This window comes from Dasypus novemcinctus, chromosome 8, assembly GCF_030445035.2.
Source record: "Dasypus novemcinctus isolate mDasNov1 chromosome 8, mDasNov1.1.hap2, whole genome shotgun sequence".
Classification (NCBI taxonomy): Eukaryota; Metazoa; Chordata; class Mammalia; order Cingulata; family Dasypodidae; genus Dasypus; species Dasypus novemcinctus.
The window spans coordinates 31,755,389-31,777,666 of record NC_080680.1 but is presented as its reverse complement, the minus strand read 5'-3'; the positions used below and the strand labels follow the sequence as shown (position 1 = coordinate 31,777,666).

Genomic DNA, 22,278 nt, shown 5'->3' with positions numbered 1-22,278 from the left:
AGGAAGTAAGAATTCTCCAACTTCATTCTTTTTTTAGAGATATTTTTAGCTTTTTGGGACCCTTTACTCTTCCATGTAAATTTGATAATTGACTTTTCTACTTCTGCAAAAATGGATATTGAAATTTTTATTGGGCTTACACTGAGTCTTTAGATCAGTTTGGATAGAAATGATGTCTTTATGATATTTAGTCTTCCAATCCATGAACATAGAATGTCCTTCCATTTATTTAGGTCATCTTTAGATTCTTTTAGCAATGTTTTGTAGTTTTCTGAATATAGGCCTTATATGTGCTTGGTTAAGTTTATTCCTAAATATGGATTCTTTTAGTTACTACTGTAAATGGAATTTTTTTTCCTATTTCCTCCTCAGATTGCTCACTAGTAGTATATAAAAATGCTATTGATTTCTGTGTATTAGTTTGTATCCCTCAACTTTGCTGAACTTGTCTGTTAGTTCTAATAGCTTTGTTGTGGATTTTTCAGTATTTTCTAGGTATAGAGTCATATCATCAGCAAATCCTGAACGTTTTGCTTCTTCCTTTTCTATTTGGGTGTCTTTTATTTCTTTTCCTTGCATAATAGCTCTAGCAGTAATTTCCAACACAATATTGAGAAACAGTGGTGACAGTGGACATGTTCCTGATCTCAGAGGGAAGTTTTTAGTCTTTCACCATTGAGTACAATGTTAGCTGTGGGATTTTCATATATGTATTTTATCCTGTTGAGAAAGCTTCCTTCTCTTCCTATCTTTCTGAGTGTTTTCATCAAGAAACAATGCTGTATTTTGTCAAATGCCTTTTTGTGTCAATTGAAATGGTAATGTGATTTTTCTTCCTCAGTTTATTATTGTGGTGCTTTTATTCCTGGTGTCTAATGATGTTGATCATCTTTTCATATGCTTATGGGACATTTGTAATTTTCCTGGATGCATGTTTATAAACCCACCTTTTAATTGGTATTTGTCTTATTGAGTTGGAAAAGTTCTTTATATATCCTGAATACAAGGCCTTCATTAGATATTTGACATAAATATTTTCTTTCATTCAGTGTTTTTTTTTCTTCCATATTCTTTATGGAACCTTCAAACTACAAACACTTTTAGTTTATCTGATTTTTCATGTGTTGCATGTGCTTTCATCGATGACTAACCCAAGTTAATGAAGATTTATTTCTGTATTTTCTTCTAGAGTTTTATAAGTTTAGCTCTTACATTTAGATTTATTATCCATTTTGAGTTAATTTTTGTGTATGGTATGAGGTATAGGTCCAACTTAATTCTTTCACATATGATGTGCAGTTGTCCCAGCACCATTTGCTGAAAAGCCTATTATTTTCTTGCCTGAATAATCTTGAGATCTTTGTTGAAAATCAGTTGACCATGGATGTATGGATTTTATTGTTTGATTCCAAATTCTGTTTCATTGGTCTTATCTGTTCTTATGCCAGTACTATGCAATTTTGATAACTGTAATTTTGTAGTAACTTTTGAAATTGGGAAATGTGAGTCCAACTTTGTTCTTTTTCAAGATTGCATTGACTATTTTGAGTACCTTGAAACTTCTGTATAAATTTTGGCATTAGCTTGTCTATTTCTCTAAGAAAAAAAAATTGCCAATAGGAATTTTGATGTAATTTTAGGGTACTGCTATCTTAATGATGTTAAATCTTCTAATCCATGAATATTGGCTACCTTTCTATTTTAGATCTTCATTAATATTTCTATCATATTTAGTAATTTTCAGAGTATAAGTTTTACACTTATTTGGTTACATTTACTCTTAAGAATTTAATAGTTCTTGATGCTACTAAAAATGGAATTGTTTTCTTAATTGCATTTTTGGATTGTTCATTGCAAGTGTTTTGAAATACAATTAATTTTTTATAGAGTTGTGGGGTTTTTTGCTGTTTTAAGTTTACAGAAAAATTGCACAGCAAATACAGTTAGTTTCCATATGCCCCCTCTACCACCTCTTACCCACCATCCTTCACACAATTTCCCTATTATTATTATGTTGCATTTGTTACAATATTGATATATCATACTTTAGGGCTTATTCTTTTTTTGTAGAGCTAGATGGTTAATGTCAAGTATCCACCATTACGGTGTGTTCTCTGTTCTGTCCCATTGATCCATTCATCTGTCTGTTTTGCTAATACTGCAGTGTCTTAACTATAGAAAGGCTTGAAGTTTAGTAGTGTCAGTCCTCCCAACTTTTTCCTTTTTTAAGATTGTGTAACCTGCTCTGGGTCTTTTGCCTTTCAATATAAACTTTAGAATCAATTTGTCAGTGTTCAGAATAACATGCTGGCATTTTGGCAGGGATTATGTTGAATGTATAGATCAAGTTGGGAAGAACTGACATCTTCACAATTTTGAGTCTTCCTATCCAGGAACGTTGACTATCTCTCCATAAATGTAGATAATTTGATTTTTTAAATCAGAGGTTTGTAGCTTTCCTTATTTAGATTTTGAATATATTGTGTTAGATTTATACCTAAGTATTTCATATTTTTAGGTGCTAATGTACATGGTTCTTTGTTTCAAATTTCCAATTCCAACTGTTCATTGTTGGAATGTAGGAAAACAGTTGACTTTTGTATGTTAACCTCATATCCCGTAACCTTGCTTTAATTGCTTATTAGTTTCAATATGTTGACTTTTTCCTATTTTTTATGTAGACAATACAATCATTTTCTGTAAACAAAGATAGTTTTATTTCTTCCTTCTCAATCTGTATACCTTTTATTTCCTTTAGTTGTTTAATTGCATTAGCTAGGATTTTTTCTAGTATGATTTGAATATGAGTGACAAGAAGGGACTTCATTCCTTATTCCCTGTTCTAGTTTCCTTAGATTCTCCAGCAAATAACATGTAATGGGTCAGCTTAAACAATGGGAATTTATTAGCTCACGGTTTTGAGGCCGGGAAAAAATCCAAATCAAGGCATTAATAAGGTGATGCTTTTTTCCCGAAGACTGGCATTCTGGGACTGGCACCCAGCAGTACTTGGTCCTTGGCTTCTTTGTAACATGGCAGAGTACATGGTGACCTCTCCTGACCTCACCTTTCTCTTCCAGGTTTTGTTGAATTTCAGTTTCTTGCTTTCTGTGGCTTTTTTCTCCTCTGTCTGAATTTCATTTCACTTATAAAGGACTCCAGTGATAGGATTAGGCTTGCCCTAATCGAGGTGGGCTACAAGTTAACTGAAGTTATCTTTACCAGAAGGTGCTATTTACAATGGATTCACACCTATAGGAATGCATTAGTTTTAAGAACATGTTTTTCTGTGGTGTATATAAGTCCAAACTTCTGCACTATCTTAGGGGGAAGTGTCTAGTTTCTCAGCATTAAGTTTGATGTTAGCTCTAGAATTCATCAGTGAAACCATTTGGGCTTGGTTCTTTCTGTTTTGAAAGGTTATTAAATTATTGAGTTCATTTCTTTAATGATATAGGCTTATTAAAATTCTATTTCTCCTAGTGTAAATTTTGTTAGATTGTGCCTTTTAAGGTATTCTGTATCTCATTGGTGTAGTCAGATTTGTGGGCAAACAGTTGATAATATTCTTTTCTTTATCTTTTAATGTTCCATGAATCAATAGTGATGCCCCCTCAATTGTCTCTCCTTTTTTCTTTTTTAAGCTTCATTAGTAGTTTATCAATTTTATTGATGTATTCGAAGAACCAGCTGTGTTTTTTTTTACACATACATATTTTTTAATTTGAAAAGTTGTAGGTTTATGGAAAAATGATGCAGAAAGTAAAGCTCCCGTGTACACGCTTCCCCCTATTTTAACACTTGACATTAGTGTGGTGCCTTTGTTACAGTTGAGGAACAAATATGGTAATTGTAATATTCACTATTGTACTATTAACTATAGTCCTTAGTTTACATTAGGGATCACTATGTTATATAGTCCTTTTTAAAAAAATTTTATTCTAGTAATACATATACTACCTAAAATTTCCATTTTAATGACTTCCAAGTATACAATTTAGTGGTGTTACATTCAAAATCTTGTGCTGCCATCACCACTGTTCATTACCAAAACTTTTTCATCACCCCAAATGGAAATGCTGTACCAATTAAGTTTTAACTCCTCATTCTCTTCTCCCACCCTGTCCCCTCATAACCTGGATTCTAGGTTCTGACTTGCATGGATTTGCATATTTTAATTATTTCATATAAACAATATCAGACAATATTTTTCCTTTTATATCTGGCTTATTTCATTCAACATGATCATGTCTTCAAGGTTCATCCATGTTGTAGCACATAATAAGAAATTCTAGAAGTTCACTCTTTTTGTGACTGAATATTCTACCATTGTATGTGTATACCACATTTTGTTTATCCATTCTTCTGTTGATGGATATTTGAGTTGCATCTCTCTTTTGGCAATTGTGAATAATATTGCTGTGAATGTCACTGTGCAGGTATCTGTTTGAGTCCCTGCTTTCAATTCTTTTGGGTACCTACAATGATATTTTTTAAAAAATATTTTCTCCAAGGTTACTTTAAGGCTTACGATATATCTTAACATTTTAAAGAGTATTTTTGATTTGTTCTTATTTAACTCATATAAGATATAGAAGCTTTACTCCTATATGGTTTGATTCTCTCTCCTTTTTTGTGCTGTTATTGCTATATGTATTAAATTGTTACAGCCTGCCAAATAGATTGTTATAGTTGTTAATTCACATAATCTAATGACTTTTAAATAAGCTAAGAAAAGAAAGGAGAGTACAAATATGTTGTTCATTTATTTCTTTAATATTAACCTTCTTATATATCAATTTTGGTCCTTTTCATTTCTTCCTATGCATTTGAATTACCATCCTTACTCCAATATAACTGAATTCCCACCCTTGTTCTTTGTTTTTTAAAAATTATTTCATATATTACCTTTCTATGTGTTTTGGGTCCCCAGATACTTTTCCTGACCCTTTTCTTTCTCTCTTCTCTTGATTTTTCCATTATGTGCATATTGGTACACTTAGTGATGTCCCATATTTCTCTCAGGCTCTGTTTATTAATCTTCATTATTTATTTTCTCTTCTGATTGCATAATCTCTATTGCTCTGTCTTTGAGTTTGTTGGTTCTTTCATCTGCCATGTCAGATTTACTGTTGAGCCTTTCTAGAGCATTTTACACCTCATTCTTTCCAACTCTGGAATTTACATTTAAAAAAATACTGCTATCTCTTTACTGATATTTTCTTTTTGACAAGTCATTGTTAGTAATATACTGTTATTTAAACCTTTAAACATAGGCTCTTTTCATTCTTTGAAAATATTTATGATAAAACACTTTGAAGTCTTTATCTGTCGAGTCCAGCATTGGACCCTAATTGGTGTCTCTATTGTCTGTTTTTTTCCTCTGTGTTTGGGTCACACTTTTCTCTTTCTTTGCATGTCTTCTAATAAATATTGTGTTCAAAACAGGATATTTTAGATAACATAGTGTTATCCTGGGGCTGGCTTCTTTTTCCTCTGTGAGCTTACTTCCTCGTGACTCCAGTTTAAGTCTTCAGCATCAGGCTCCAAAATCAAAACTAACATTAAAAGCCCCCAACTCTGTTCTTTGCCATGCCTTTTATCTGTGGCAATGCCCTAATCATAACTCAGTCATGCCCAGGTACAGATCAGATTACAAGCATAATACTATATTTCTTTTTGGAATTCATCAATATTATTTAACTGCTACACTCCACCTTCTGAATTCCAAAAAGACTTTACAATATTGGAAAAAAAACCTTAAATCAGTAACAGTGCAAGTGCTAATCATATCAGAGTCAACTTAAAAGAAATACAGTTTGCCTTGGGGCAAAGTCCTCTGAAACTTACAAAACAATTTATCTGTTTCCAGTACACAAATGGACAGACATAGGATAAACATTTTCATAACAATAAGGAGAAATTGGGAGGGAAACATGAGTCACGGGTCCTCTACAGTTCAGTAAACCTGCAAGGCAGCCTCCATTTAAACTAAAGATTGTTTCTTCTCTTTGGGGCGATATGAGGACCCACCTTTTCCACATGCTTGACCAATGACCATTTTCTTGGTTCCACCCTCATCAAGCATCTGGGTGTCGACCAAGCTCCAGACCTCTCCCTCCAAGAGTGTTGGGGTGATTGCCACACGTCACCCAATCTTTGGGTTAGAGTCTTAATCCCTCCAGTATAATGATGTGAAGACATCATTCCCCTTAACCTTTGGCATACAGGCTCAACCCTCTCAGAGCAATGAGTTGACCACCTGGCCTTCCCTAACCTTTGGGGGACAGGTCCACCCCTCTCAGACCTGTGGGGTGCTGACCTTAACTGCCCTAATTCTTGGGTATGTACTCTACCCTCTCTGTACCCTGGGGCAACAAAACTCCCCTAGAACATTGGGCAGGAGCATCCACCCTCTTCAACTGCTGGGGCAAACTCGCCCCCTCTGTACACATGGGTGGGGTTCCTCTCTTGGCTCAAGGTGAAGTTTTAATTCCAGATCTCAGCTTCCATGATTTTCCTCTTAAAGCTATTTCTCCTTCAATCTCTCCTTTCCATGTCCTTTTTATTCCATGCTGACGGTGGTTTTGTTCATACGGCTCTCTCAAAAACCTTGTTGGTTTAGCATGCAGGAAATGGCTCCAAGCTATTAGACAATAAGACTTTCCACAAGTCTTTCTGACATTAACTGCATCTTCCATCCTGATTTACAAGTTCCAAGTTTAGTTAAGTTTTCCAATGGGACACTTTGATCTGGGAGCCTAATTTCCAGAGGCTTGAAATTTTCAGAATCAGTTTCTGTTTTCTTGTGCCCAACAAATCAGTTCTCAGCTTATCTCACTCATCTAGCATTTTGCTATAAGCTTCAAGGAGACAAGCTGTATTCTTCAAGTTTACTTTGGAAAGTTTTTCAGCTAAATGCCCAGGCTTGCTATTTTCAAATTCCATAAAGCACCAGGAGTTAATCTTGCCAAGTTCTTTGCAACTTTAAAACACGGATCGCCTTTCCTCCAGTTTCCAATAATAGTTTCATCACTTACTTCTAAGGCATCATAAAAAGTCTCTTTAGCATCAGTATTGCTATCAACAGTCTCTTCAAAGCACTGTAGGTCTTTTCTTCCAAGCATCTCATAATTCCTCCAAAAAATACCCCTTACCCATTTATAAAATCGTTCCGGCATTTCGGTAATTGCAAAAGCACTTCCCCACTCCTCGGTACCAAATTCTGTATTAGTCAGCCAAAGGGGTGCTGATGCAAAATAGCAGGAGTTGGTTGGTTTTTTTTTTTTTTTTTAATTTTATTTTATTTATTCATTTTTAAAAAAATACTACATTCAAAAAATATGAGGTCCCCATTCACCCCCACTGCCCCCACCCCACCACTCCCCCCACAGTAATACTCTTCTCCATCATCATGACACATCCATTGCATCTGGTGAGTACATCTCTAGGCATCACTGCACCCCATGGCCTGTGGTCCACACCATAGCCCACACTCTCCCACATTCCATCCAGTGGGCCATGGGAGGACATACAATGTCCGGCAATTGTCCCTGCAGCACCACTCAGGACAACTCCAAGTCCTGAAAATGCCTCCACATCTCATCTCTTCCTCCCATTCCCTGCACCCAGCAGCCACCATGGCCACTTTTTCCACACCAATGCCACATTTTCTCTATTATTAACCACAATAATTCATGTATAGAGTATCATTAAGTCCACTCTAATCCTTACTGTATTCCTCCTTCCTATGGACCTTGGCTTGGTTGTGTCCATTCCACATCTATGTCAAGAGGGGGCTTAGATTCCACATGGATACTGGCTGCAATCCTCCTGCTTTCAGTTGTAGGCACTCTAGGCTCCATGGTGTGGTGGTTGACATTCTTCAACTCCATGTTAGCTTCCCACGAAATCGATGTCCAGACACTGGTTGGTTTTTATAAAGGGTATTTATTTGGGGTAGGAGCTTACAGATATCACGCCATAAAGTATAAGTTATTTCTCTCACCAAAGTCTATTTGAGTCTATTGGGGGAGGGGCAGTCTTTCTTTTTGTGTGAATTGGGGGAGGGGCAGTCTTTCTTTTTGCTGTGTGGCCTGTATTAACAGCTTGGTACTGTTTCCTCCCTCTTTGAGTGATAGTAGGGTGGCGAAAGCAAACCCCTGTCCTTTTGTACCTGCCTGGAATTGAGTTTTCTATAATATGCTGCTGGAATGTGGGGGATGAGAAATGTGGACTGCTTACCCCTTCTGTGGTAAAACTGAAGCCCTAGACTTGGAACTGAGGGATGAAAGAGCTTCCACATTCATGGCTGCATCCACCTGATATAGACCTTTTATAACACAGCACTGGGGCTCAGGATGGGAGAAGGTTGTATTCAAATGCCATAGACTGTCCCAGTTCTTATCAAGATTTAATATATTTTATTGAATAAATGTCTTTCTGTATGCCTTTAGGTCAATTTTCAGAGACTGTAATTTTCACCATTTGATGTTAGATTGTATCAGTAAGCACAACTTACATTAGCTTTTTATTGCTTTTTTCTTACATATAATAGAAATATACATGCGAATAGGGTCTTTGTGCATTAGTCTGTATCACTTCAGATGAAAAAGTTATATATTTTATTAGATGTTAATGCAATGGAGTACCAGGAAATGCAAAGTGAAATTATTTTCATTTGTTTTTATTTTATCATTTTCAATTTGAAAAATGCTTTAAAATTTTATTGTTTGCTAATTTTTGTGCTATCTTTTTTATGCAGATTTGAAACCAAAATAAACTCATTTCATATTACTGGCTCATCAGATAATTCAACAAAACCTCGCCTTCTGTCTTCATTGGATGGTGCTAAATCCCTCTTCCAAATTATATTTGAAATAAATCCATTAGATGAAACTGTGGATCAAAGGTGTATCATAGAAACTGAGCCTTTAGAAATGATATATAATGCAGTAAGTATTTTCTAATTACCAAGTTTTAAAATTTCAGTTTGCTTTGAGTTTGTATCTCATGTCAGTGATGCTTATTTTAACAGAAGACAGTCAATAGTATAGTGGAGTTCTTCAGACCTCCGAAAGAGGTACATTTAGCACAACTGACTTCAGCGACTTTGACAAAACTTGAAGAATTTCGTGATAAGACAGCTACAGGTAAATACCAGTATTAATTTTGGTGAACTAAATACTATGTCTTATGCCAAGCTTTTATTTATGTAAATAGTCATTTTAATAACGTTTAAATTTACTGTATTTCTAGACTGAATATAGTTTAATGGAAACTAATTTGATACTTTTATCTTTTAAAGACATTTACAACAATAATCATTTATTCCACTCCAGGTTCATACCTAGTATTCACATTTAAGTTCATTGCAAAATTTTGTTTAGGGTTTTTGGACCTTTGTTTTGTGACCATCTTCTCTCTGAAAGAAGATTACATTAATTATTTCAATTTGTCATATCACATACCCAAAAAAAGCAGTTATGTCTTTGCTTCCTTAATAATGAAGTTCTGCTCTAATTGAAATTAAAAGTCCCTACTTTAAAGCAGTAAACTTTTCCCCCAGTACATTCCAAGCATTTAATTGTACTGACATTCTTACAGTTTAGTACAGTTTTTACATTTGTCTTTGGTAATATGCTCTTCCTTTTGTGCATTTCTCTTTAAACTATGAGATCATTGGAGAGAACATTCTTTAGCTACTTTTATTTTAATTCTTAGCGCAAATTCTCATTGGAGCAATTTCCAGTTATATTGGCAAAACTTTAGTTTTAGAACCCAGTTTTTGGTAAGTGTGAGGTACATCTTTATTTGAACTCAGTTTGTTCCATTTTGGCTGTCACAAAATCTGACATGAAATTGTCACTTTTTTCCTCCTGTTTCTTTTATAGTCACCGTATCCTTGTTGATAAATACAGCTACGTCTCATTTTTATCTATTCTTTGCATCTTCTCTCTCTCAAGAGAAAATATCTTATCCAAGTAAATCATGAATTCATTTCATGCTTTGGTAAGACCTTTGGTAAATGTCGAATTAGTTAAAACATTCTTTTGTTATGCTGTCTTACCTCTCAGTTTTACAATACACATCTTGAATACATTATTCATTTTCCCTTTTCCACAGAGAGGTTTGCTTTATATTCCTCAAAGTATACCTGTTTTTCTTCTCTGGTTTTTACTCATTTTTCCCCCATTGTTTTCTACATATATAGGTTTCAAATTTGAGTGCATATAAATACATTAACTTTAAGAGCCTCGATTTACCCCCCATTTTTTGTTAAAATCCCAGATTCCATTTATAGGCCAAATTCTGTTTATTGGTAATAGAAGTCTTAAGCATACAGTCAGGTATCTTCTCTAATTCATTCCTCCTTTGATTTATAGAGACTGTTATTCATTATAGTTAAATATAAATATGGTAGAAACCTACCATAGTTATTCAGATTTAGAATTTATTTTCTAAGATTTGTTTTCCTGAGCTTTTATTTTTTTACCTGTAAAAAATTACCAATATAGTAAATATCTACCACATAAAGTTCAAATGTTACAGAAGTGTTTTCCTTCTGAAGGTAATGACCTTTAACAATTTGATGTATATTCTTCCAATTCTATTTTTTTCTCTAAATATATACTACCATTTATTAATAATAAAAATGCTAAATTATAAAATAATTGATAATACTATGTAATACTTTTATAATTAATTTTTAAAATTTAATATATTTTGGTTATTTATCCAACAAGTTAAGATTTACGTATTTGGAAAGAGCCTCATGTCTCTCTTATAGCTTAAGTCTTTTCTTTCTTTGTCACTCCTTCTGGGTAATTTGTGAAAACTGTTCATTGTGAAGATTTAAATTTCTTACAGGTCTACTGTATATTATTGAAACACAGAAAGTTCTTGATCTCAGAGTTAATTTGAAGGCTTCATATATTATTGTCCCACAAGATGGGATTTTTAGTCCTACATCAAACCTACTTCTTTTGGATCTTGGTCATCTCAAGGTATGTACTTGTAATATTTTTTTTATAACATGGCATTTCAAGGTGTGTTCTTGTTTTAAATATATTTTGTTCTTTAAATGGTATATTCTAGTGTGTTTAGTTTTTAGATTTATGGTAGATATTGACATTTGAGAATTTCTCCTTTCTGTGAATAAAGTGAAATTTCATTTAATAGTTTTCCTTCATTTCTAAAGGCAGAATGACCATTTGAACTCTGCAGCTCAGGTATGAGCATATGAATTACATATATATACATTTTTGGAGTTGTGCCTGAGGAGTTTATTTGCTTTTCTGTTCAAATCTGTTGCTTGATTGATTAAAGTATATAGAGTGGGAAGGAGTTCTGGAAGTAATCAAATATATCTTTCTCCTTGGAATTTTTCATATGTATAATTCTTTAGATATTGGTGCTTTTAATATTTTTGTTTTAAAAAGTCATAAATTGAGAGATGATTCTTCTCACATTTAACAAAGTGATTTGCCTTTCCTTCAAATTATGTTCTTTTTTTCCCTTCCCCAATTTTGAGTAAAGAATAAAGTATTTTCTGTTTTCTAGATCTCCACTGTTCATTATGGTAGCCACTAACCCCATATGGTTATTTAAATTTAAGTTAATTAAAATGAAATAAAGCCAACAATTCATTTCCTTAGACACAGTAGCCACATTCATGTGCTTATTGTCATAGGTGACTAGTGGCTACTGTATAGGACAGAACAGACATGGAACATTTCTGTCATTGTAGAAAGTTTTGTTGGACAGCACAGCTCTGGATCATTAAATGTGGAGGAATAGCTGCAACAATAAAAAAATCCAAAAGGGATAGCTACTTAATAAATATGTGCCTTTCCTTAATAATGACATTCTGCCTTATTCTCTTTTTTACTCTTCATTTGATAATTATATAGACACCTCTGAATATATATTTATAAGAAAATGTATGCAACTAGTTATTCATATTTGAGGTTGGTTACTGAATTGTTTCAAGGGCTGTGTGGTATAATGGAATGAGCATAAGATCAGGATTAAGGGTATCTGTCTAGTTACGTGACCTTGGGCAGTTTGCTTAACTTCTTGTCTACGAGTCACTATTTTTCAAACAAGAATAATCATTCTTTGTCTACTTCATATGTATAAAGGGATAAATAAGATCTTTATATACTGCAGTGGAATCTCCAGGATGTTTAAGTGACAAAAGTTGTATACATAGTATGCCAAGAAAGGGGGATACAAATATAACTTGCCTGGTGTTCATAAATGATAGAATTAGGATTAAAATGTAGCTAACCTAGTATTTAATCCTGGATTCTTCTGCTTTTTTTTTATTTAAAGATTTATTTTATTTATTTCTATCCCCTTCCCCCCCCTTCTGCTTCTTATTATAAAGTTTATCTTAAGGTCCTTCATTGTGCCATAGAAATGTTTTATAAGCTAAATTTGTCTCTTTATCTTGCTTTTAGTGAAAATTCTTATCAGATTTTAAGAATTCCTCTTTTAATATAATTAAATGGGTATAGAATTTAATATGTAAAATTTCACTTTATAACCTGGTCTTCTTATAAATGGATAAAGATCTAGGATCTGTCCTGGATAAAGATATTTCTAATAGCCTTACAATGTATGCCAGCTTGTAAGTTTATCCTCTCCTATTAAATTTTTATATTGTAGTCTGAAATATAAAAACTTAAACTTTGAAGTATTTTGGATAGTCTAAACTATTAAAATTAACTTTAAAGGTGATAAGTAAAAGTCGTTCAGAATTACCAGATGTGAAACCAGGTGAGGCCAATCTTGAAGAGATAATGCATAGAGCTTATGATTCCTTTGATATTCAGCTTACGAGTATACAACTGCTTTACAGCAGAGTTGGTAAGTATGAAATATATCATTTATTGATTGATTTTGCTGAAATGGTGAATTAGATTTTTAGACACTCTGTGGAGATGTACATCTTTAACATGATAGAACTTTTATATTCTTGAATTAGAAGTGATATCCTACAGTACATAGGACAGTTCTCTAGAACCAAGATTTATCCAGCCCACAATGTCAATACAGTTAAGAAATTCTGATCTTGTCCACAGTTTTCCAAACTTTGGCCAATTTTGGAAAACAAATGGAACATATTGAAAATGATATTTGTATGGCATACTGGGATAACCAGAAGAGGCTGCTCAAGTTCTTTAACAGCTTCAGGCCATAGACAGTCTCACAAAGACTGAAGAGTATCACTATTCTAGGCACACTTTTACTCTGTTAACTATTGTGAACCACACAGTCATCTCTGCTCCAGATTTAGTATTTTTAGATGAGATCAACAAAGCTAGAAATTCACTTTACAAAGGTTATTAAATTAATTAGTTGACTGAGCTCACCTTGTCTAGTTCAGCCCTCTTTCCCCTGATTCACACTGCATAAATAAGTATTAGTGAATGTTCAGATAATTCAACGGTTTGGTTGGAGGCTGTCCTTAGAGATCTTGCTTAATAAATATATGATTAAATTTTAGTTATCTGAGCCTGTTGGTATAAGCAGAAGCAGCAAGAATCCAAACTATTAGCTATTAGAAATATTAGTTTTATATGACTGGAATATTGTGGTTTTATTTCTCTGTTTGCTTTAGGATAATGAACTTAGCTTCTATTTTTAACACATTCCAGTTGGTATGAAGGAGCACAGATGTATAGTGGGTGGCAAATGGAGATTGTTTTTAGAGGAAATCCATAAATTCTTTTTCAGGAATTAAATTACTGTATTTTGGTATGTTTGATGCATTTAGTTGCTAGTTTTTGAAGTCTATGGAATCATACCTAAGTTAATGTTTAATATATTGAGATGCTTTTGGGAAAATATTTTTTAAACTATTTTTATAGTTGTTTGATGATTGTTTATTAAAAGGTTTCCACAGAATTTTTTTGAAAAATAAGCATTAAGTATTCTTAAAGGATTGCATCTTTTATTGAGCAGGGCTTTTGACATTGTGGTTACTTTATATAATTGTTTGTCATGGACTCTCTGATAAATAATGAAACACATGCTTCCAAGTATTTTTTTTTTTTGGTTAACTTTCAAATTCACAAAAATAAAAGAACAGAAAAAGGCAGCTCAACAAGTGATGGAGACTTTAGTCCTGAAAAATTCCTTTTCAGGCACTTTTATCTCTTCTAATTCCAATTCCTAACTCAGTTGTTCCCCTAGTGTTCAGAAAATAAAGAGATGAACACAGATTAGTTAAATGACATAGTCACGATCTCCTTATTAATGAAAAAAAGAGGGAAAAAATGCTTAATCGTATTCATATCTCACAAAACCAAACTCCATATTCCTTTTTTTTACCTTTAGAATTTATATAGTACCAACTTCTGCTTTTGCTACAAAAATATTAAAATGTTCTTGTTAACTATAGTCCATAAATTACACCAGCTATATCTTCCCATGTATCACCATATTCTTAATACCATGTAGTAGAAGAGCATTTTTCTTTATGCTATTAAGCACAGTCCTCATCCATCTCTAAAATCGTTGTTATACATTCCCGGTATTATCCTTTAGCTGTCTCCTTATCTCCTACTCCAGAAGTCTAACTTGTCCCTGGCCTAGTTTTCCTTGACTGAGGATTTTATATCACTCTTAGAATTATTAGGTTCAAATGAAGTAATTTATATGAAAATGCATTGTATTAGTCAGATCCCATTAATCTTGTTATACATTTTAAAGGTTTATTTTCTGATTATAAAGTAATACATGCCTATTGAAGAAAATTACAGACAAAACAAAAAAATGATCATCCTTTATCATACTGCTTAGACATCAAAACTGTTTATTTCAGTTTGTAGCCTTTTATTAGTGTTTAATTCAATACCTGTGCCTATGAATGTATGTGATATGCCTGTGCAGTAATTATATATGTATATATGTTTGAAATCATTTTTTCCATGATTTATATAGTTTTATATCCTGATTATTTCTAAAGAACCTCACTTTCCCCTATCGTCTTCATTACTGCTTTATAGCCATGTTTGGGTCAGGTTGGTGTGGTGAATGTCAGTGAATGTATATATTTGATTAAGGCTGTGGTTTTTCTTTTCCTTTGGTAAGCATTTTCCTATTAAAGTATGTCAAGTATTGTGAAGCAGAAGGAGGATAATGATGGAGGAGAAAGGAATTTATTTGTAGGTTGTGTGTACCTGGGAATGTAGCTTTAGAATTAGCTAGATATGGGAAAATTTCCCAAATAAGGGAGTTTGTGACTGTGAAGTATTAATAGTAATTTAAAATCTTATGTGTTTTTCAAATTTTACATGTAATAAACACAACCCGTTTTCTGTAAATAGGGGATAATTGGAAAGAGGCACGCAAACTCAATGTTTCTGCACAGCATATTTTGGTACCTATGCACTTCAATGTGGAACTCTCTAAGGCTATGGTTGTCACAGATTTAAGGATGCCCAAGTATGTATTGTCTGTCACTATGACTGTAGATTTTCTCAGTAATTTTGTAGTTAAATAAGTGCCATATTTCATTAATTCTTAAGATGATAATATAAGGTATAACATTAAATTTTTGCTTCACTAAGGAGACTCTTCATAAAACTGGGTCACCAAAGGATGGCACCCTTATTGTAAGAATAAAAAAGAAATAAATGGTGAAAGGAACAGCAAATGTGGAAGGAGAAAAATTCTCCAGGAAATTAGTGTTGAATTAGCTGTGTGGTCCCAGAACAGCTCCAGCAAAGAATTTTTGAAGTGCTGTTGGATTATTAGTACTGCAGGGCAACTGGCAGAAGTAATATAAATCTTAAGTACTGGACTTCAGTCATGTCTCTAGTGATTATAATCAGCCATTAAGTATTATTATTTTAAAGATTTATTTATTTTATTTCTCCCCCCCATGCCCCACCCTAATTGTCTGTTCTCTGTGTCTATTTGCTGTGTGTTCTTCTTTGTCTGCTTCTGTTGTTGTCAGCGGCATGGGAATCTGTGTTTCTTTTTGTTGTATCATCTTGCTGCATCAGCTTTCTGTGTGTGCGGCGCCATTCCTGGGCGGGCTGCACTTTCTTCCACGCTGGGCGGCTCTCCTTATGGGGCGCACTCTTTGCACCTGGGGCTCACCTACTTGGGGACACCCCTGCGTGGCACGGCACTCCTTGCGTACATCAGCACTGCGTGTGGCCCAGCTCCACACGGGTCAAGGAGGCCCGGGGTTTGAACCGCGGACCACCCATGTGGAAGACGGACGCTCTAACTACTGGGCCAAGTCCACTTCCCATTAAGTAATATTAATTGCAATTTCAGAAATATTAAAATGTAAAAATGAAGTGGATGAAATGAGATTATCTGGTTAGATTAATTTAGGTAGTATCATATACTCATGATTTTTATGATTTATATATTTATGTATTTAATCAATAAACATTTATATATTTAATCAATCTTTATTGATTAAATCAATAAACATTGGCAACAGTGTCTTGCTAAATACTTATTTTGAAGTATATATTAAAACTTCTTTATGAAATATACCTTTACTAACCCCTAAGATTCTTAACAAGGTTCTCAGTTTTAATTAATCTCTTAATTCTTAAAGTGAACCCCTCCTTTATTTTGCATACTAACCTGAGACCTGGATAGCTCTCAGACTCTAAGGTTGTGGAAGGGAGAGATCTAAGAGAGACCTATGCTCTTCTTTGCTGATGTTTTAATTCGTGGTGACTTAATCCACTAGCAAACATAGTCCAGAGTTGTTGTTATTTTTTTTTTTGATGTACTGTGGCCGGGGATTGAACCCGGAAACTTGTATGTGGGAAGCCAGCCCACAATCACTGAGCCACATAGGCTCCTGTGTCCAGAGTTCTAAATCTCATTTTCCTGGTCTCCCTTCTCCTAAAAAATCAAAGTGGAATCTGAGAGTATTGAGGCAGAGAGATCAGAAATTTGGCTTAATGAGAGAGAAGGAAAGAAAGTCATCCTATGCATTTGTTTTTTTTTTTTTATTATGTAGCTGTAGTATAGTTTGATGTCAGAGATAAGACTTAGATTTTGTTGTTTTTTCCCAAGTACCTGACACCTGCCCATTTACTGTTGTCTAATATTTCTTGTGAAGATTTCCAGTCTGTGATGATAAAGACAAAGTTGTATGTGTTTTCTATGGTATACACGAGTGTGAATTGATTTTTTTCACACTCTTGTAATTGTATATACTTTCTTGTTTTAGTAGGTAAGTATGCTAGAATTTAGAAAGTTACAGGGTACCAGAAAAAAAGGTGATATTCCTCTAAAGGAAGAAAAGAATAACTTATTTTGCTTTGGGTTTGCTCTGTCAGTATATAGTTAGCAAAAGCTTAAGTCCTGGATGCAGAGAATTTGTATATTTTAACAGGAATTATACTAGCGGAATAAAAAATATTTATATACATAATGGAATGTGAGAGTGTAAGGTATAAATTCATTGTTAGGGTAGATAAAGGGCTAAAAAGTAAATATTTTAGCCTTGAAGGGCATACCGTTTCTGTCACAACTACTCAACTCTGCTACCGTAGCATGAAAGCAGCCATAAACAATACATAAATGAATGGGCATGGCTGTGCTTCTCTAAGTTTATTTACAAAAATAGGCAGTAGGCTAGATTTGTCCCACATGCTGTAGTTTGCTGACCCCTGGTCCAGTACATTGCAGCCAAACGTGACCAATAAAATTAAAAAACACCTAGAAATTGTGCTCTTAACGATGCTTAAATGAGTATAGAATAGGACTAGAGAAATGTAAGTAAAAATAATCACAAGCCAGAAACCACAGTGATTGAAGAAGATGAAATCTTATTGTCATTTGTTTTAAATTTTGTAAAGTTGTGAGCAATAGAAAATGAATATGGTATTATATAAAATCCTGGAACTCTGCAAGTATCAGGCACCTTCATTTGAAGTTTCAGCTGAATAAGTTTAAAACAAATTAAAGGAAGTCCTGTGTTATTCAGCAGGTAGTATTCTTTTGGTGCTTATCATCCTCAGGTGACATATTTAAAGAAATTCAAATTTATTAAATTAATTTATGGTACTGATCCATAATGTGTAAGTAACTATTTTAAACTAGTATGTATGGTATTATTTCCAAATATTTTGGCTATTAGAGGTAAAAGAAAGTTTGTAATTTTCTGTAGACATTCAGCTATGTTTTTAGAAAGATAATATTAGCAATCAATGTGAATAAATTAGAAAAGTAAGTTTCAAAAAAATCCAGGATACCAATAATGGTGAATAAAACTTTCTCTCTTTTTAATTCTTTTTTTTTTAAGGTTTAATTAATTAATTTCGCTTCTACACCATTGTTCTACACTTGCTGTCTGCTCTCTGTTCGTCTTCTTTTTAGGGGACACCAGGAATTGAACCTGGGATCCCCTATGTGGGAGGGAGGCACCCAATCATTTGAGCCACCTCCGCTCCCTGTTTGTTGTGTCTCTCATTATGTTTCTTTGCTGTGTCTCTTTGTTGTATCATCTTGCTGCCTCATCTTGCCATACCAGCCCATCACATCAGCTCGCTGTCTTTCTTGTCTTTAGGAGGCACCGGGCACAGAACCCGGGACCTCCCATGTGGTATGTGGGTGCCCAACTGCTTGATCCACATCCACTTTCCTCTTTCAAATTCTTTATCTTGAATCTGTAAGCAAAGGAGACTGCCAAAGCAATGAAAAGATAGATTACTAAATTGCTCAGATCTAATTGTGAATCATGGTATATAATGTCTGGTCAATTTATCTGAATTTGCTAAACCTGGGTTTCCTTACCTATAAAGGGAACAGAAATAGGTTATCTCACAAGTCATGAGGATAATTTATGACGATACATTGAAAGTTCTTTGCTTAGTGCCTATCACATAATAAACACTTGGACTTTATAAATATTGTCAGCTCTATTTGACACACAAGAGAGGGAAAATAAATGTAATGACATTAGAAAATAATGAGGTTAGCTTAATAATGAGACTGGTCAATATGGTAAAATAAATACTGAAGTAGAGATTGGGGGGTAATTTGACTTATGGGTTATAAGGATAATTTTTGGTCCTTAAAAATAATTTTGATTATATTTGGATGGGGGAACAGTCTTCTTTTTAATTAATGCAGTAAATCAGAATGAAAGTTGCTTTCTAATGATTCCTGTCTTTTTTAAACAGATTCAAGATTTTTGGAAAATTACCTCTTGTTTCATTACGAGTTTCGGATAAAAAACTTCAAGGGATTGTGGAATTAGTTGAAAGTATTCCAAAATCTGAACCTGCCCCTGATATTCCTGTTCCTGTTAAATCATTTCAGGTGATGTTGTTTTCAAAATTAATAGAAACATAAATTAAAAAAGAAACTCCACAAATAGTATTCAAAACAGCCAGAGAAATTTTGGATAAAACAATTTGCAATTATTTTTGAAAAGATATTTTAAAATTACCTTTTGAAAGAGAAATCAATGACATGGTTAAAAGTGTGAATGGTAGAGAAAGGTATAAAATGTTAAGTCTACCTCTCCTCCCTTTCCAGCTGCCAGTGTCTCTTCTTCTGTGGTATTACTAGTGTTTCTCTAGTTTTTCAGAAAATGTTTGTGGCGTATACTAGTACACATAACACATACAGGTGCATGTGTATATAGATATATTTATGCACATTCTTATGTATCTTCTACCACCTCCTTCCCCAGGATGGCTCCCTCTTCTGTCTGTTGTTTCAACTTGTTATCTCCTTGCTGTGTCTGCTCACAGTGTCTGCTCATTGTCCATGTATCTTCTTTTAGAAGGTGCTGAGAACTGAACCTGGGACCTTCCATCAGCTCCTGCTCATTGTGTCTGCTTGTTGTGTCAGCTTGTTGCATCTGCTTGTCTTCTTTAGGAGTTATTGGGAACTGAACCTGGGACCTCCCATGTGGGAAGTGGTCACCCAACTGCTTGAGTCACATCTCTCCCAATTCTTAAGTATTTAAAAATTTACATAAATGGGTTCATTATATTATTTATTACTCTGAATCTTTATTCTCTTCATCATCATCATATTATTGTACATCTTAAGGTTTTTCCATATCACATAGAGATCTTTCTTTTCTTTTTCATGGTACTGAATTGTGAATTTTGCCTAACATGTCTCCTTTTATGGACATTATATTGTTATTGGTGTTTGCAGTTATAAAAAAATACTGCTTAGAACTCCTTTGTACATGTATTTGGATATACTTCTAGAAGTATATCCATGAGATAAATTCCTAGAAGTGTAATGCTAAGTAAAATACATTAATTTTAAATTTTGATGAATTTTACCAAATTTCCCACCAATAGTGAATGGTTATTTGTTTCTCTTTATTCTCACGTTTTTTTTTTTTTTTATTCTCACTATTCTGGAGTATTTGTAGACATTAAAATTTATTCAGTTTATTCCGAGAAAAAATCTTTTCTGGTTTTGATTTGCTTTTCATTATTAGTAAGATTGAATATATTTTCATAGGTTTATTGGCTATAGAATTTCTTTTTTTTCTAACTGCTGTTCATATCTTTTATTCTTTTTCCTGTCTTGTTATGATTTTTAAGGGAAACCAATTTAAGAAATTAGCTCTGTCATCTACAACTGCTTTTTTCCAATTTGTTGGTTTTTTAAAATTTAATTTATATTTTTTTATTTTTGCCATACAAAAGCTTTGGTTTTTTACATAGTGAAAGTTATCCAGTTTTTCCTTCTTGATTTCTGGGTTTTGTATCATGGCCTATCCTTTTTCCACAAGAATTTACAGAACAAATCATAACCTACTAGTTTTTTCTAGTATCTTATTCTGGTTTCTTTTTACATGCTAATTTTTTTGTTTTGTTTTTATTTTTTTAACAAATTTTATTAACACATAATAATAAAGCATAAATCCATCCAGAGTACACACCAGTGGTATTTGCTATAATTGCATAGTTGTGCATTCATCGTTCCATTCATTTTTAGAAGATTTTCATTATTCCAGTAATAGTATTTATAATAGTAATACTGAAAAACAAAAATCAAGCAAACAAGCTAAACTATCATCTCTCAATCTCTCTATGCTTCCCCTGCTGTACATAGCGGCTATTCTGTTTCCTTCTCTCTAGTATATTTGCATTTATATTTTGTAAAAACAGTTTTATATATGGGATATAACCATATTTGTATTTTACATGAGGCTTCACTATGTTATACAGTCCCATGTTAAATTTTTTAGCTTTCCTTCTAGTTATATACATGCCTGTAGGCTTTCCCTTTCAACCACTGTCATATATCCATGTAAGAGCCCTGCTAATCAAAAATAGCATGATGTGCTCTTATTTATTTCCAAAGATTTACAAAAAACCTTTTAACCAATTCTGCACAGATTAACCATCAGCTTTCCATTCTTTACCCTCATTCTATTTTCTGGTGACCTATATTCTAATTATTAATTCCATGAGTTTACATAATAGATTTAGTTCATAATAACATGCTAAATTTTTTTATCTTTTGAAATAATGTGAGACTTACAGAAATGTCGCTAACCCACTATAGGGAACAGTTTATCCTAGATCATTTGAGAGTAGGCTACTTGACATGATGTCCCATTATCCCTGAAACGCTAGTGTTCTGAAATATCTTTTATTAGGCTATTGTTCATCTTTTTACTTTTTTTGTGTCTTTTGAAGAGCAAAAGTTTTATGCTTTAATGAAGTTCAGTTTATCTACATTTTATGATTGGAACTTTTTGTGTAGTGTATAAGAAATCTTTGGGAAGCAGATGTGGCTCAAGTGATAGAGCTTCTGCCTACCATTTGGGAGGACCCAGGTTCAATCCCTGGGGCCTCCTGGTAAAAAAGAAGAATAGAAAGTGTGCCCACATGGTGAACCAGTGCCTGCGCAAGTGAGTCACACAGCAAGATGATAATGCATCAAAAGAGAGACGAGAGTCAAGGTGAAACACAGCAAAAACCAGGAACTGAGGTGGCACAGTTGACAGGGAACCTCTCTCCACATCAGGGGTCTCTAGGATTGAATCCCGGTGAATCCTAGAGGAGAGAAAATGAGAAGAAAAGACAACATAGACAGCAAAAACAGGAGGGCGGGAGGAGGGGAAGGGGGAAAAGTAAGTAAATAAATAAATCTTAAAAAAAAAAAAAAGAAACCTTTGCCCAATTCATGGTCAAAAAGATATTTTAAGTTTTTCATTCTAAAAGTTTTATAATTTAAAAAGTTTTATATTTAAGTCTATTTTTTTTTTTTTAAATAATGGTATATAGATAGGTTGTGATGTAT

General features: G+C 33.6%; 1 protein-coding gene across 6 annotated transcripts in view; it reads left to right on the top strand.

The window, feature by feature from the left end:
• VPS13A (vacuolar protein sorting 13 homolog A) overlaps positions 1–22,278 on the top strand; it is a 293,093-nt gene that overhangs the window by 68,470 nt on the left and 202,345 nt on the right. For all 6 annotated transcript variants that reach the window (XR_011649379.1, XR_009186770.2, XR_009186769.2 and 3 more), the window contains exons 18-23: positions 8,765–8,954; positions 9,038–9,152; positions 10,870–11,006; positions 12,741–12,873; positions 15,339–15,456; positions 19,176–19,314. Coding sequence is in view for 3 of the 6 variants with exons in the window: in XM_058301627.1 (XP_058157610.1) it covers positions 8,765–8,954; positions 9,038–9,152; positions 10,870–11,006; positions 12,741–12,873; positions 15,339–15,456; positions 19,176–19,314 (832 nt within the window). In the remaining 3 variants the exon portion in view is untranslated. The remainder of the gene's footprint in view (positions 1–8,764; positions 8,955–9,037; positions 9,153–10,869; positions 11,007–12,740; positions 12,874–15,338; positions 15,457–19,175; positions 19,315–22,278) is intronic.